This window comes from Bufo bufo, chromosome 1 (assembly GCF_905171765.1).
Source record: "Bufo bufo chromosome 1, aBufBuf1.1, whole genome shotgun sequence".
Taxonomy (NCBI): Eukaryota; Metazoa; Chordata; class Amphibia; order Anura; family Bufonidae; genus Bufo; species Bufo bufo.
The window spans coordinates 8,263,830-8,281,414 of NC_053389.1; the positions used below are offsets into that span (position 1 = coordinate 8,263,830).

The window sequence follows — 17,585 nt, forward strand, 5'->3', positions numbered from 1 at the left end:
ATGGGTCGTGGCTGGGTCTTCCAACATGACAACGACCCGAAGCACACAGCCAGGATGACCAAGGAGCGGCTCCATAAGAAGCATATCAAGGTTCTGGAGTGGCCTAGCCGGTCTCCAGAACTAAATCCAATAGAACATCTTTGGAGGGAGCTGAAACTCCGTGTTGCTCAGCGACAGCCCCGAAACCGGACAGATCTAGAGGAGATCTGTGTGGAGGAGTGGGCCAAAACCCCTGTGTGTGCAAACCTGGTCAGGAACTACAGGAGACGTTTGACTTCTGTAACTGCAAACAAAGGCTTCTGTACCAAATATTAACACGGATTTTCTCAGGTGTTCAAATACTTATGTTCAGCCGTGCAAGACAAAGACATTCTTTAAAAATCATACAATGTGATTTCTGTCTTTCAGAGTGGGAATCCACCTACAATGTGAATTTCAGACCCCTCCATGGTTTCTAAGTGGGAGAACTTCTGTTCCTCACTGTATTTCAGGGAAAGCTTTGACTGATGCCCGTTAAAGACACAAAGGAGGCCATACACATTAGACTAACGGCGGCAAAACCTTCCAATATCGGTGGGATGGGCCAATGGGTATGAGATATTATACAGACAATATTTCAACAGATATTGGGGAAAGAAGGATCACACCTGCTGAATTTCAACAAGCAATCCTACTCAAGGGAGATGAGCAGCCAGAAGTTCCTGTTAGTCCCTTATTTCCCTCTCCCCAGTGAGAAGGCATGCACGTTCGACTGGTCAGACTAAGTGTGCATGTGTATGGGAGGAGGACTGAAGGAAATGAGCGTTTGGCGGATGACTATTGAAGACGTAGGGCCACCTTAAAGGGGTTGTCCAGTAATTTCAAGTTATCTATTATTCAATATAGAGGATAACTATTAGATCAGTGGGAGTCCTACAGCTGGGACCTCCACCGATCATGAGAACGGGGGGGGTAAAAATGTATGGAGCATCAGGTCGAGCATGCACATTGCCGCTACATTCATCTCCATGGGACCTGCCAGAACCACCGACAATCCCATAGAGATGAATGGAGCTGCAGTGTGCATGCTCAACCCTGCAGGTAAGGGGCCCTTGTTCTCATGATCGGTGCAGGTCCCAGCAGTAGGATACCCAATGATCAAATAGGTATCCCCGATCCTGTGAACAGGATATAACTTGAAATACTGGAGTATCCCTTTACGTGAATGAAGCTAGGAGAGAAATTTATTAAAGAGTACAAAAAAAGTTTTCTCTTTTGGTCTAGAAGCAGCACCCACTGCTCCATGGACTGTGTCTCATCTTGGGGTTCAGCTCTATTCACTTAAATGGGGATGAGCTGCAATACCAGACACAAACTAAGGACAAGAGGGGCGCTGTTCTTACAAAAAAACAAGCTCATTTTCTACACTCTGACAACCCCACCAATGAGTAATCCACACTACAGAGAGCCCTTCATATCTGTCCGATTGGTGTAACCCACCTTCTCCACATCGCCCAGTCCCTCTGTATCCAGTAGAATAAGGGTTTGTCCAGGATTTTGAGGGTGAGGAACGCACCACATCCAGATCCCTTTGGTCTTTGACTGGATGCTGGATCCCAGAGCAAAACCTGGAAATATTCACAAATAAGACACAGAAATCTGAAGCCTTAAAATTGACCAGGTCTAGGACAGTGAAGGGGTTAATGTGAGTATGACTGGCGGTATAGTTGTGGCTCCTGAAGGCCGATCAGCTCTAACATGACGTGGGAACTCTTCACTTTACTCAGAGGAGCGGTGGCGAGGCTCTGCCCTGCTGCTGTGGGCGACGGGAGGATGTCCATGGAGGAGGACAAGTGCCTGGGGTGGGAACCAGACCCACATAAACGTTGAGGTATCAATAAGACCTTCTTGCTGCATCACTGCTGACCCAGTGGGCCGCAAAAGACATGTACTGTCCTTGCCCGTAACGGCTGCTCCTGGTGGTGATGGTGGGGTGCACCTTGCAGCACACGGAGGCCCACATTCCTTCTCACTTTAGAGTACAGGCAAATAACGGCAGCTAGGTATCTTCTATCGAGACTAAGCGCCATCAGCTCCCAAATTCACTGCTAGCAACTTGGCCAGGTGGAGTTCAGCTTGTGAGTGCAACAATGTCCAGAGTGCGTTATATTATATGTTGTGTCAGAATTAACCTCTTTCTAGAATAATATTCATCTGTCTTCTTTGGCCTTGAGATGCTCTGCAGACTATCTAGTCATGATACTGTGAAGCGCGCCAGGTCTGGGTGTGCAGCCAAAGAGTGAATAAACAGAAAACAGATCATCCCTCTTCTGTACCAATCAATGTGAATGTCAAAGGTTATGTTTCTGGTTTATGAAGGTCGGCTTGTATCTGCCACCTTATCTGTAAGTGTTATATAATCTGACACACGGGTTCATTAAAGTGGAATGATCTTGTTGGACACATACGTGATAATCAGTGGAACCTGATTAAGGTTCGATAAGAAGCTTGCACATGAGCAGATTGCATTTTCAGTTTGGAACTGTTTATACCATTGGATGTACTACAACTCCCATTCTGCACTTTAGTAAAGAGACATTTATGTTCTACAACTGGCCTGGTTACTGATTCTGGCACCATTACCCTACACCTCCTGCCCTGAACCCGTACAGCACTCATCACACCAAGGGCACCCCGACTACTATCAGGCAGGAGCCCCGACATCAGGGTGTGTCCCAAGGGAAGAAAGGGTGCACCCTCCGATTACTGCCCAACCATAGGGAGACTCAGTGTGAGGATTGGCACTGTAAATAATTATTACAGCCAGAGCCACTACCACTCCCATCCTCCAGGGCTTATCTCACGCTTATTGCAATGCTCACATATAAACTGTAGAAGTGTTGCACCAGGTTTGTGGACAGAAAAGGCAGCTCCTGCACTTAAAAAAAAAAAAGAAGTACTGTCTCTTTAAAAGCTCATGTCTTGTACACAGATTACACTAACCGCCCCGATCCTGTCCCTAATGAGAAAACCCCAACTTCTAATGCACAATCCCAGGACCTTCTAATGGAGACATGGCGGACACATCCGATTACGTCAGAGGCGGAGCTCAGAATGGCGCATGTGCTTCAGGGTTAGCATAGAGCCTGGAAGACCGGCCAGTATCCTCCCTCCTGATTGGATGTCAGGCTGACTGCAAGGCATTGTGGGCCTCCTTCCGGGTCATGTGATCCCTCATCTTCATCCTTCCTGCCCGATTTCTCTCACTACTGAATTTTAAATGTAAAATGGCGAGCACCTTTTTACATGATTTGCATTCATTGGGAAGAAGAATTTTGGTGAAATTCGTGATGAATCTGATCAGTTTTGAATGGATTTACTCATCTCTACGACAAATCCACAGACAGAATCTCATGGAGATAAAAGGTCCAGAGACAATGTATCTTTTTCTTACTTGATATAATAAAGTATATAATTCTGAGTCTCTGCAGTCACCACTGGGGGGCGCTAACTACATATGGATTTGTGCAGCTAGTACTGAAGTCACGAGGATTGCGTACATGCAGTGACCCCCTCTAGTGGCGGCCCTGACCCCCCGTTATTTGGGTTACAATCCACTCTTCATATAACGCTCCTTCTCTAATACTCTACAGATATTATATCACATGTGACGTGTTCTGGGCGTCCCATTTATAACTCACCGCTTCTTTTCCCGGCCAGTTTGTTCATCAGATAGGATTTCCCCGTCCGGTATTTTCCTACGATTGCGATAACCACCACCGGCTGCGAGATTTCCAGAAGGATCTTCTCCGCATCTTTATTAATGACCAGAGTATTCCCGTTAACATTCTCTATTAGGCAGATAGGCTGCGGCATCGAAAGCACCGGCGGCATCGTCAGCAGCGGGCGTGTCCTTAAGAGCCACAGAAAAGAGAGACATAAGATATATATATACAGTATATACACAGAGGGGAGTGAAAGTTTGTGAACCCTTCAGAATTTTCTATATTTCTATATAAATGTGACATTGAAACGACATCAGATTTTCACATAAAATTACATAAAGAACCAAATCAAAGAAATGAGTCACAGATATAAGACCTGGAGGGAAATGCTCCAATATCTAATGTCTGTGAGGGGTAAAGTATGTGAACCCCTGCTGTCAGGACCTGGTGTGACCCTTGATTAGGACATCGGCTAGTGGGAATTTTATCCCATTCCTCCATACAGAACAGCTTCAGCTCTGCTATGTTAGTGGTGTCCTCCGTGATCTGCTCGCTTCAGCTCCTTCCACAACATTCCTGTTGGATTAAGGTCAGGACCAGGGCCCCATGGCAAGAATCTGAGTGACCCATCGCACCCCTTAGGGTACGTGCACATCTGCTGCAGAGGTTCCAGCTGAAGCCTTTGTTGCAGATTCTGGCAAAAACAAAGGGCAAAACACTGCTGCAGGTGGGATCTCGGATGACCCCTTTATTGTGAATGGGATCCGGACGGTGTCAGCAGTGTTTGACATATGCTGGATCTGGCGATTCTGGTATTCTGCTGGTGGCTGGAACAGAATACCAAAATCTGATCGCAAGTGATTACCAAGCCTTCCCCATGAACTGTGCCCGCTGCTGCTACTTCCTATATAATGTGCCATCCTTCCCCGTGAACTGTGCCCGCTGCTGCTACTTCCTATATAATGTGCCATCCTTCCCCATGAACTGTGCCCGCTGCTGCTACTTCCTATATAATGTGCCATCCTTCCCCGTGAACTGTGCCCGCTGCTGCTACTTCCTATATATAATGTGCCATCCTTCCCCCATGAACTGTGCCCGCTGCTGCTACTTCCTATATAATGTGCCATCCTTCCCCATGAACTGTGCCCGCTGCTGCTACTTCCTATATATAATGTGCCATCCTTCCCCCATGAACTGTGCCCGCTGCTGCTACTTCTTATATAATGTGCCATCCTTCCCCATGAACTGTGCCCGCTGCTGCTACTTCTTATATAATGTGCCATCCTTCCCCATGAACTGTGCTCGCTGCTGCTACTTCCTATATAATGTGCCATCCTTCCCCATGAACTGTGCCCGCTGCTGCTACTTCCTATATAATGTGCCATCCTTCCCCCATGGACTGTGCCCGCTGCTGCTACTTCCTATATAATGTGCCATCCTTCCCCATGAACTGTGCCCGCTGCTGCTACTTCCTATATAATGTGCCATCCTTCCCCATGGACTGTGCCCGCTGCTGCTTCACCTCCTCCCCAATGCTGACTTACTGGTTGTGCTTCTGGCAGAGCGCGGTCAGGGCCTTATCTTCACGGAGCTGGACTGGAGTCTGGACTGGTGACGCTGCTGGATCAGGTTAGGTCCGGACTGGTCAGTCTGGTCACAGTGCGACACGTGCTGGCAGAGGAACAGGACAGGGACATTTTACAGAGTGCAGACACAGAAAACAATAGCATTTAATCCAGTCACTGATGTTTCTCTGACTGCTGCAGAACCTCCTAATACACACCTCAGCTGCTGCAGAACCTCCTAATACACACCTCAGCTGCTGCAGAACCTCCTAATACACACCTCAGCTGCTGCAGAACCTCCTAATACACACCTCAGCTGCTGCAGAACCTCCTAATACACACCTCAGCTGCTGCAGAACCTCCTAATACACCTCAGCTGCTGCAGAACCTCCTAATACACACCTCTGCTGCTGCAGAACCTCCTAATACACACCTCAGCTGCTGCAGAACCTCCTAATACACACCTCAGCTGCTGCAGATCATCATAATACACACCTCAGCTGCTGCAGAACCTCCTAATACACACCTCAGCTGCTGCAGAACCTCCTAATACACACCTCAGCTGCTGCAGATCCTCCTAATACACACCTCAGCTGCTGCAGAACCTCATAATACACACACCTCAGCTGCTGCAGAACCTCATAATACACACCTCAGCTGCTGCAGAACCTCATAATACACACACCTCGGCTGCTGCAGAACCTCCTAATACACACCTCGGCTGCTGCAGAACCTCCTAATACACACCTCGGCTGCTGCAGAACCTCCTAATACACACCTCGGCTGCTGCAGAACCTCATAATACACACCTCAGCTGCTGCAGAACATCATAATACACACCTCAGCTGCTGCAGAACATCATAATACACACCTCAGCTGCTGCAGAACATCATAATACACACCTCAGCTGCTGCAGAACATCATAATACACACCTCAGCTGCTGCAGAACCTCCAAATACACACCTCAGCTGCTGCAGAACTTCATAATACACACCTCAGCTGCTGCAGAACTTCATAATACACACCTCAGCTGCTGCAGAACCTCATAATACACACCTCAGCTGCTGCAGAACCTCATAATGATGCTAGAGAACATATAAGGCTTTGGTCACATCTGTGTTGGGGCCTCATTCGCAGATCAGGTCATAAATGCTGGACACGATTTTATAGCCTGGCAGATGGAAACCTATCAGATCTTATCATGGTCAGCGGGATCCGTCAGGTGTTGTTGTCCATGAAGCACCAGAACCGGAACTATGGCGATTTTCGTTGTTGTGCTCCTATGACGGCAGAACAGCGAATGTCACCAGCACAGATGTGAACAAAGCCTAAGGCCTCTTTCACACGAGCGTGACGGATCAGGTCCGGATGCGTTCAGGGAAACTCGCACCATTTTGCATTCAAGTTCAGTCAGTTTTGTCTGCGATTGCCTTAAGTTGTTCATTTTTTTCCGTGTGAGTGCAATGATAAAAAACTGAAGGTTTACAAACAACTTCTCCTATCAACCATCAGTGAAAAACGCACTGTAGCCGCACTTGCTTCCGGATACAATGCGTTTTTCACTGAAGCCCCATTCACTTCTATGGGGCCAGGGCTGCGTGAAAACCCCAGAATATAGAACATGCTGAGTTTTTCACGCAACGCAGAACTGATGCGTGAAAATCACCGCTCGTGTGCACAGCCCCATAGAAATGAATGGGTCAGTATTCAGTGCGGGTGCAATGCATTTACCTCCCGCATCGCATCCGCGCGGAATACTCGCTCGTGTGAAAGGGGCCTTAGAGAGGGGTTTGTCACCATTTTCAGCCTGATGAGCATCTTCTGAGGTCTTCAGAAATCTCCTTTGTTTGTGCCATGTCCAACCATGTTGTGATGATCAGACTTTGATAGATCCCTGTTCTTTACATAAAACAGGTTGCCCACTCCCACCTGATTGTCCTCCCACCTCACTGACATATCATCCTGAGGGTTCACATGCTTTTACCGCTCACAGACATGTGATATCGGAGCATTTTCCTCCAGGTCTAATATTTTTGATTCCTTTGTTTGATTTGGTTCTTTATGTACTTTTAGGACAGTAGCTTTAGGTCAAGCACCACTTTATAATTGTGCACATGCAGATGATGTCTGGTATGTAAATCACACTGACTAGAGCCACCAGTTGTCACAGGTGAAGGGAAAACACCAAATACACACCACAACGAATAGACAACAATCTAAACCTCAAAAGCTAAGGAAGAGTGATGGTGACCTCCTAGTAATCCCTAGGCTTTTACCTAACTCCTGCCAGTATGAGGCTGAGCAGATCCTGATGGTGGAAATACTCATACACTGGATACATAAATCCCTGCTAAAACGGACAAGCCCTAGAATAGGTAGCAGGGGATGAGACAGCTGGTTCCTTTCAGAATGAAGGAACCTGCATCTCCCTGAGGCCTAGAAACAACACACACCAGATAATAAGAAACAGCGAAGGCAACAACTACTTAGCTTAGAGATGTATGGAGAAGCAGGAGATCCAAGACAAACCAGCACTAGCAACTCCAAGCAGAAACTATCAACCACATGGTCAGCAGTGTGAGGCGGATCTAAATAGAGCCTCATCACTGATAACGAGCGGCACCTGAGGAGAGGTGAGATCCTGCCAAACAACAACATACATAGAGGAAAACAGAGAGACCTGTCAGATAGCCACACGTGCAGCAAGTCTATCCGATCTTCTCACCTCTCTCACAGGAGGGACCGTGACAGTACCCCCCTTCTACGGGTGGCCTCCGGACACCCAGGACCAACTTTATCAGTATGCGCCCTGTGAAAGGCCCTAAAAAGGCGACTGGCATTCACGTCGGTCGCAGGAACCCACATTCTTTCCTCTGAACCGTAACCCTTCCAGTGCACGAGATACTGAAGAGATGCACAAAGAATATGTGAGTTCACTATCCTGGCAATCTGAAACTCAAGATTACCATCCACCATGACAGGAGGTGGTGGCAGAGAGGACAACTCAGCAGGTTCAACATATCTTTTCAGCAATGACTTGTGAAACCCATTATGAATCTTCAAAGCCTGTGGAACCTCAAGACAAAAAGCAACCGGATTAATAATGGCAGAGATCTTGTATGGCCCAATAAACCTTGGTCCCAACTTCAAAGAGGGTACCTTCAACTTAATGTTTCTTGTGGACAGCCACACAGAATCACCCACTCTCAGGTCAGGACCACTCACACGTTTATACTTTTTGCCCATTTTATTTAAATTGTTTTGAATCTTCCGCCAAATTGATGACAACGAAGAAGAGAATCTTTCTTCTTCAGGGATACCAGACGTCTCAGTACCAGAAAATGTGCCAAACTGTGGATGGAACCCATATGCACCAAAAACGGCGACTTATTAGTGGACTCCTGTCTACGGTTATTTATAGCAAACTTGGCCAAAGCCAAGAATGAAGACCACTCCTCTTGATTCTCAGAGACAAAACATCTCAAATAAGTCTCCAGATTCTGATTGGTGCGCTCAGTCTGCCCGTTCGACTGAGGATGAAAGGCCGAAGAGAAGGACAATTGGACCCCCAGACGAGTACAGAACCCTTCCAGAATCTGGAAACAAATTGAGTCCCTCTATCAGACACCACATCAGAGGGAATGCCGTGTAGTTTCACAATGTTATCGACAAACACTTGAGTGAGAGTTTTGGCATTAGGTAGACCTGACAATGGTATAAAGTGCGCCATCTTGCTGAAGTGGTCAACAACCACCAGAATCACAGTTTTCCCAGAAGAATTAGGCAAAACGGTGATAAAGTCCATGGACAAATGAGTCCAGGGTTGGGATGGGATAGACAAGTGAAGTAGAGATCCTGAAGGACGAGAATGAGCCACCTTAGCATGCGCACAAGTCTCACAAGCTGCCACATAGCCCTCAACACATTTACGTAACCCTGGCTACCAGAATCTTCGAGAAATGAGATCCAAAGTGGATCTGCTCCCAATGTGTCCCATAAGAACAGTATCGTGATGTTCCTTAAACACCTTCTGTCGTAGTTCCGAAGGGACAAACAATTTCCTTGGAAGACAGGAATTGGGTGTTTCTCCCTGGGCCTCCAAAACCCCTGCCTCAAGTTCAGGATAAAGGGCAGATACAACCACCCTATCAGCCGTTGTCGGAACAGGATCCTCCGAATCACACCCCATCCCCGCGCCCCCCCCCCGGGAAAGCTACGCGACAAGGCATCCGCCTTGATGTTTTTAATCCCAGGACGATAGGCGACAATGAAATAAAATCTAGTAAAAAACAACGACCATCTGACCTGCCTTGGGTTCAGACGTTTAGTAATCAGTAATTACCGTAACGGGATGAATCGCTCCTTCCAACCAATGATGCCACTCTTCAAAAGACAATTTAACAACTCTCTATTACATCAAAATTTATTTCGGCAGAAGAGAGTTTTTTAGAGAAAAAAGCACAAGGGCGCCATTTGCTAGGAGAAGAACCCTGCGACAAGACTGCTCCAACCCCCACCTCGGATGCGTCAACTTCCACAATGAATGGTTGTGACACATCAGGTTGCACCAGAATAAAAGCAGAAGCAAAACATTCCTTTATAGCTGAAAAAGCATGCAATGCTTCTTCAGACCAGACTGAGAAATCTGCGCCTTTCTTAGTCATATCAGTTAAAGGTTTAACAACAGTTGAGTAATTCAGGATAAATTTACGGTAGTAGTTGGTGAACCCCAAAAATCGCATGAGTGCCTTCAGATCTTCGGGTCGATCCCAGTCCAACACAGCACGTACTTTTTACGGATCCATATGAAAACCCGATGATGACAGTAGGTACCCCAGGAATTGCACTTCAGGGACTGCAAATACACACGTCTCCATTTTGGCATACAATTTATTCTCTCTTAGGATCTGTAAGACCTGTCTCACATGATCCTTATGCGTCTCCATATCAGGGAAATAAATTAAAATTTCATCCAGATAAACCACCACAAACCTGCCCACCAGATGATGAAAGATGTCATTGATGAAGTGTTGAAAAACTGCAGGAGCATTGGACAAACCAAAAGGCATGACCAGATTCTCAAAATGGTCCTCAGAGTATTAAAAGCCGTTTTCCATTCGTCCCCCTCCTTGACCCTTACCAGATTATATGCCCCTCTCAAATCCAACTTAGATAACACCTTGGTGCCGACAATCTGATTGAATAAATCTGGGATCAAAGGAAGGGGATAGCGATCACGGACAGTGATGCGATTAAGCTCACAGAAGTCCAAACATGGCCTAAGAGTTCCATCTTTTTTTTTTTTAACAAAAGAAGAACCCTGCAGTCACTGGGGATTTGGATGGTCTAATATGACCTTTAGCCAAACTCTCGGTGATATACTCTCGCATGGCTGCTCTTTCGGGTTCAGAAAGATTATACAACCGAGACTTTGGCAATCTAGCTTCGGGAATAAGGTTGACGGGGCAATCATACTCCCGATGAGGAGGCAACTCCTGGTCTCCACCCTTAGAGAAAACATCAGAAAAATCTGAAAGGAGAGAATGTAACATTTTAGTAGTTACAACAGAAAGCGACGTGCTGAGACAGTTGTCAAGGCAGAAATCACTCCAATCGAGAATCTGTCTCGCTTGCCAATCGATAGTAGGGTTATGCTTGGTTTACCATGGTAAACCTAACCCCAGAGAAGCAGGCAGACCCTCCAGCACAAAACATGAAATGTATTCAATATGAGAATCTCCCACCTTTAGGCGAATGTCCTGCACCATTTGAGAAACTTTTGAGAGAGAGAGAGGCGAAATCAATCGCAAACACAGAAATATTTTTGTCTAATGCGCTTGTTGTCAAACCATGCATACAGACAAACTGGCCATCCACTAAGTTAACCCCTGCCCCACTGTCAATAAATACTTCCTTTTCCACAGTTTTGGAATCTAGCGCCACCTTGGCAGGCAGGAGAAATAGGGTACTACCGGTAAAAGACAAAAGTACATTCTCACTACCAAATGAGAAAAGGACTAGACACATTAGGACTTTTTTTTCCCTTTTCACCTTGATGTTTAACAAAAGGACATACGTTAACAAAATGTCCTCCTTGACCACAGAAAAAGCAAAGTCTTTTCTTAACCCTCAAGTTTTTATCACCTGGTCCAAGTGTGACCTGACCCAATTGTATTGGCTCATCCAGAGTGTCAGAAGAGACATAATACGTCCCGAGCGAGAGGAACTTTAGATCTCTCCTTCAGGTGTCTATCAATACGCACCGCCAGAGACATGGCCGCCTCCAATGACTCTGGATTTGCGTGAAATGCCAAAGCGTCCTTCAGGTTCTCAGACAGTCCTTGACAAAATTGACTACAGAGAGCTGGGTCATTCCACTCCGTATCAGTTGCCCACCTCCTAAATTCAGAGCAATAGGACTCAGCTGAACGCTCTCCCTGCCACAAGCCATGCAACTTAGATTCGGCCAGGGAAACCCGATCTAGGTCATCGTAGATAAGTCCCAGAGCTCTGAAAAATTAATCTACCGACCGGAGGGATTGTAAACCGGTTGACAAAGAGAAAGCCCAAGACTGAGCTATCAGCAACAAAATATAATTTGTCACTTCCCCCGGAAAACCTATCCGGGAGAGCGACCTTCGGTTCAGGGCAGGCCTGGTTCCTGCTGCCGGAACCCACCACCTGTGGTCTCTGAAACTGTGCAGTCACCTCCAAAGACGGCACCTGCATAAGATCGACCAGTGCAGAAACAGAATCCATAGCTGCACTGATAAAACAAAGGATAACGGTTTGGGCTGTTGATAATGTCACAGGTGAAGGGGAAGGGGAACACCAAATACACACCACAACGAATAAACAACAATCTAGGCCTCAAAAGCTAAGGAAGAGGGATGGTGATCAGTGATGGTCAGTTCGCAGTGTTCGCCAGCGAACACATGCGGGCTGCCATCTAGACTCACAAGTCCGGCGATGCACAGGTGAGCCCTTACCTGTGCCTGTGCCGGGAGCCGGTCTGAAACAAATGCAGTCACCGGGAGCAGGCAGTTCCGAGAACAGCCCGATGAAGGCCCCCGGCGGCTGTTATCGGAACTGCCTGCTCCCGGTGACCGCATTTGATTTCAGACCGGCTCCCGTCACAGGCAAGGGCTCACCTGTGCATCGCCGGACGGGTGAGTCTAGATGGCAGCCCGCATGTGTTCGCTGGCAAACACGGCGAACTGGCCATCACTGATGGTGACCTCCTAGTAATTCATAGGCCTTTCCCTAACTCCTGCCAGTATGAGCAGATCCTGATGGTGGAAATGCTCATACGCCGGATACCTAAATCCCTGCTAAAACTGGCGAGCCCTAGGATAGGTAGCAGGGAATGAGACAGCTGGTTCCTTCCAGAATGAAGGAACCTGCGTCTCCCTGAGGCCTAGAAACAACACACATTAGATAATAAGAAACAGCGAAGGCAACAACTACTTAGCTTAGAGATGTATGGAGAAGCAGGAGATCCAAGACAAACCAGCACTAGCAACTCCAAGCAGAAACTATCAACCACATGGTCAGCAGTGTGAGGCGGTTCTATTCCTCCCCTATGCTTTTCACTGCAGCTTTGTTTGTTCATGTTAGTTGCTGTGTCTAGCACAATCCTCAGGCAGGAAATTAATCACTTCTCCAATACTGATATATAATATAAAGCTACACCCCTTAACCCTTAGGATACTAGAGGTTTTTTCGTTTAATTTTTTCTTCCCTATTTTCATTGAGCCATTTTATATTTCCGGTAACATAGCTGTATGAGGGCTTATTTTTAGTGGGACAGGTTGTACTCTCTAATGCCACCATTAATTATGGCATTAAATGTAGTGGGAAGCGGAAAAAAAATTTCCAAATGGGGTGGAAATGGAAAATAAATGCAATTCCTCCACCGTTTTATGGGTTTTGTTCCCACGTCATTTCGTTTACGGCAAAACTGACCCATGCCCTTCTTTCTCTGGGTCAGTACGATTACAATGATACCCCATATGTGTAATTTCTTTATATCTAAATAGTGTAAAAATAAATTTCAACTTTGATAAAAAAATATTTTTTACATCACCATTTTCTTACCCCCATAACTTCTTTTATACTTACCATATGTCTACTGAGCTGTTTAGGTGCTAATTTTATGCGGAACAACCTGTAGTTTTTATTTATACCATTTTGGAGTGTGCGTGACTTTTTGATCACATTTTATAAAAAAAATTTGGGTAAGAGAAGCAAATTGGTAAGAATGCCAAATCGGCCATTTTGGCCCTTTTTTACATTAGGTCATTCGCCGTATTGGATTTTTTTTTCTATTTAAATAGTATTGGCGTTTTCGGTCGCAATGATACCTATGATGTTTATATTTATTGTTATTTAGGTATTATTTTTTTAATTAGACGGAAAGGGGGGTGATTTAAACTTTTATTTTTTTATATATATTTTTTAACATTTTTTTTTTATATTTTGCAATGAATTTGTGGCTCATATATGAGCCTATAAATTATGTTTTCTAATTTTTCATTTTGTTCTATAATGGATTTTTAAAATCCCATTCAAATTCAATATTGCTCATTTCTTATCCTGGCCTGCCATCTGGTGGCCAAAATAGGAATTGCAGCATGAACACTTTTAGCCTAGTTAGGGTCCATTCACACGTCCACAATTTCGTTCCGCATTTTGCGGAACGGAATTGCGGACCCATTAAATGCGGTCCCGCACTTCCGAGTCCGCATTTCCATTCCCGAAAAAAATAGAACATGTCCTATTCTTGTCAGCAATTGCGGACAAGAATAGGCATATTCTATTAGTGCCGGCAATGTGCGGTCTGCAAAATGCGGAACGCACATTGCCGCTGTTCATGTTTTGCGGATCCGCAAAACACTTTACGGACGTGTAAATGGAGCCTTAGCGAGGCTCAAAGTGTTCAACGCAACTACCGATGCCCTAATTGGCCACACGGGGCATCGGTAGCAAGCCCAGAAGCGCAAGCTTCCGGGTTTTTGCACATTTAGATGCAGTGGCCCGTGATCATACTTGATCACGGCATCTAAAGCATTTAAATTACCGCTATCGGCTTTATTGCCGGTCACGGTAATTAGCCGCAGGTCTCTGCTGTTTGAAACAGCAGAGATCTGGCGGCCATGGCGCCCACTGCGCATGCGAGCAGATGCTATGTTTACACATCGATCCAGCACCATACATGTACGGCGCTGGTAGCAAAGGGGTTAAAGGTACTGTGGCGAAACCAACCTCGCCACTGGGTTTTGGAGAGGACTGGCTGCTGGCCTCTTGCCCCTGGATTATGGGCCATATACTAACTTTTAAACCCCTGAACCTATTCAAGTGAATTTTGGATATGTTTGTCCCCAAGTTATACTGTTTAAATTGATGTTAGTTATATGTATGGCCAATGTAAACTCACAAAGTTGTAACAATTTATAATAAGTGTAACTTGTCATCTTGGGAGGAAATGCTGGGTGTGTTTCTATTGTGCCATTGTCCCATTGTGTGTTTAAAGGGTGATGTCTGTCCTATTGTCTGCACATGTGTATTGGTGACTTCTCTTTGTCTTGAGAGATAATTGGATTACGCCTCGGGTGTCTCGAGGGCAGAGAGGAGGAAACCATGATGCATTGTGGGGATGTGTTGTGTCTGTGTGTCCTAAGTGCTGTTTATCTGTCCTATGTCACAGTCTTCATTCTGGTCCCCTAGGGGCGTGTACACCAGATGGGCTGTACTTACATTGTATGTGTTGTAAATTACTGATTGGTTGCATTTCAAACCCCTGTGGGCAGTACTATGTTTGTGGTTTATGAATAAAAGAGGCTGTACGTGAAGTACAGTCAGACCACTGCTTGACCCTCAACACGGAGCCTTGTCTCGTTATTGGGGGGATTCGCTGTATGCTGTTAGAAGACCGATTGCCAGAATTGTAAGCTGATTCCTGTTCGTCTGCTAGCAGCTATTCGTGAGGTTCCAGTTTGGAGTGCTACTTTGTATCCAGTTCGGGAGGTTGGTGTATCCTGCAGTAGCTGTGCCTGTCTCTCAGAAAGGGGCTTATCGCCTAAACGGATTTTAACCCCTTGTCTGCTGAAACGGTCCGTTACAGGTACTTTCTGGGATTTCACATTGATTGGCTATCCTCAGGGCCACATCTCGTCAGTGGTCATCCAATTCCTGGCCCCCCGGCCATACTTCAGCCTATTGCACACGACCGTATGGCTTTTATGTATTTTGCTGTCCGCAAAAAACTGATCCGCAAAAAATACGGATGATGTCCGTGTGCATTCCGTTTTTTGCAGAACGGAACATCTGACCCCTAATAGAACAGTGCTATCCTTGTCCGTTATGCGGACAATAATATGACATGTTCTATCTTTGAACGGAACGCAAAACTTTTTTTTGCAGATCCATTGAAATGAATGGTTCCTTATACGGTCCGTATATGGAATGCAAAAAACGGAACGTAAACTGAAAAAAAAATGTTCGTGTGCAAGAGGCCTAAGTCTGTGACGTTACGTTCATCAGTCACACGGCCTACGTGCGGCTCAGTCGCATTCAAGTCAATGAGCCTGGGCTGCAATACCGAGCACGGCCACTACACAGTGCAGGGCGCTGTCGTGTCTGGTACTGACAGAGGGGGGGGCAGACCTCCGCTGATCTTCATATTGATTTCCTGTTCTGTGAATAGCCCATCAAAGTCTTGGACAACCCCTTTAAGGAGGTCGTCCAGGGGCGCAGCGACCACACACGGGTTTCATAGAATGGATTACAATTGGACAGTGAAAATTCAAAATGTTTCCATATAATCTGGAGCTTTAGCTCAAAATTAGTGATTTTCACAGGGATTAATAGGAGAGAAAGCGGCACCTGGTACCGAGTAATCTACAAGCGTCATGGAAGCTTCGAGGACGCAGGAGGATGACCCCCCCCCATACTGCCCGCGCCGGGGGAGGGGCGCACAGCATTGTAGTAAACACTCCAGTGAGGATGATAGGAGTGATCATCTCCTTCCCACACACCGATCAGGGTACAATACACAGAATAAGGGCTCATGCACAAGAGCGTATTTTCTTTCCGTGTCCGTTCCGTTTAAATGTTCAAAAACGGAAGTTACTCCGTGTGCATTCTGTTCCCGTATTTCTGTTCCGCAAAAAAAATAGAACATGTCCTATTATTGGCCGTATTACGGACAAGGATAGGACGGTTCTATTAGGGGCCGGCTGCTCCGTTCCGCAAAATACGGAATGCACACGGACATCATCCGTATTTTATGGGGATCTGTTTTTTGTGGACTGCAAAATACATTACGGTCGTGTGAATGTAACCTAATCCGGTAAAATATAATGTAAACGTCCCCGATAACTAGAAATTCACTGACAGAGGGCGGGAGGTGACGATCTGCAGGGGGGGTGACGATCTGCAGGAAATGTGCGGCATCAAGATGTAGAGAACACTGCTGCACCTAGCCAAAAAGAGGGAAGGTGTGTGAAGGGTGCAGACAGCCTGCGTAACTGTCATCTACAGGGTTAATAATTCTGAATCATGTTTTTACAAGTGGGTCCTGGGCCCCTGACATCAGCACATACCTGGTGACTAACCTCGGTGATATTGCTCCTCACAGCTGCCGGCGTCCTCACCGTGCAGCACAGATCTGTCCGTCCGTCCGCTCCTGCAGCTTCTTCTGCCTTTTATAGAGGCTCAAAGTGAAAGTGAAAGTGACAGAGAAGAGGCTGTGGCGGACATTCCTCGAACTGCAGTGTTTCCCGTCGGCTGCGCTCATTACACAAGGGGGGGGGGGGGGGGGTTATTATATTTGCACATTGCGCCCCCTATGGGTGACATATTGCTGCTCTGTGGTAACCGGAGGGCGCGAGCTGTAACGCGTTGTCCATGAACCGCCCTTGTCCGCGGCTCCTTCCAGACCCCGTTCTGTCACACCTATACCAGTGCTTAGAAGGACCTCTGTGGCCCTATTAGCTAGCGTTTGGTGGCCCTAACAGCCTGTCCTGCTCCGCACAGCGACCTCTCCCTACACGGGCAAAAGACTGAATGTAAAATGGCGGCCAGATCAAGTCTATTTATAAGGTAGGGGGTGAATATGCAGTACGCAGACCTGCAGGGTATTGCGATGTGAGGTCACGGTTACTTAGGCAAACGAGGGTTGCTCTGGGTTACTATATTAACCCTTGTGTAGTGCCCACATTTACCTAGTAGTATACACTTGTATAGGAAGGAGCCGTCCCACAGAAATGAGGGCCCAGGGTTTTACCGTATAGGAAAAGTTATTGGAGAGTCACC

General features: G+C 46.4%; 1 protein-coding gene across 2 annotated transcripts; it reads right to left on the bottom strand.

Moving 5' to 3' along the window:
* Positions 1-1,422: 1,422 nt before the first annotated feature.
* LOC120991150 (guanylate-binding protein 5-like) lies at positions 1,423-17,001 on the bottom strand. Of its 2 annotated transcripts, none has more exons than XM_040420070.1 (3): positions 16,925-17,001; positions 3,681-3,892; positions 1,423-1,607 (listed from the first exon to the last, which is right to left on the bottom strand). In XM_040420070.1, exons 2-3 carry the CDS (start codon positions 3,871-3,873, stop codon positions 1,438-1,440), a joined length of 363 nt encoding a protein of 120 aa, XP_040276004.1. In that variant the 5' UTR covers positions 3,874-3,892; positions 16,925-17,001; the 3' UTR covers positions 1,423-1,437. The 2 variants fall into 2 exon arrangements, with proteins under 2 accessions (XP_040276004.1, XP_040275998.1); XM_040420064.1 differs by having other exon boundaries at positions 16,886-16,978.
* Between the last annotated feature and the right edge of the window lie 584 nt (positions 17,002-17,585).

What these genes read in the sequence shown, in the direction of transcription:
- LOC120991150 (XM_040420070.1), bottom strand. Translation starts at nt 3,873, where the DNA reads ATGCCGCCGGTGCTTTCGATGCCGCAGCCTATCTGCCTAATAGAGAAT. An exon ending in ACTGGCCGGGAAAAGAAGCG is followed by an intron (nt 1,608 to 3,680) that starts GTGAGTTATAAA and finishes GAATATTTCCAG; the next exon opens with GTTTTGCTCTGGGATCCAGC.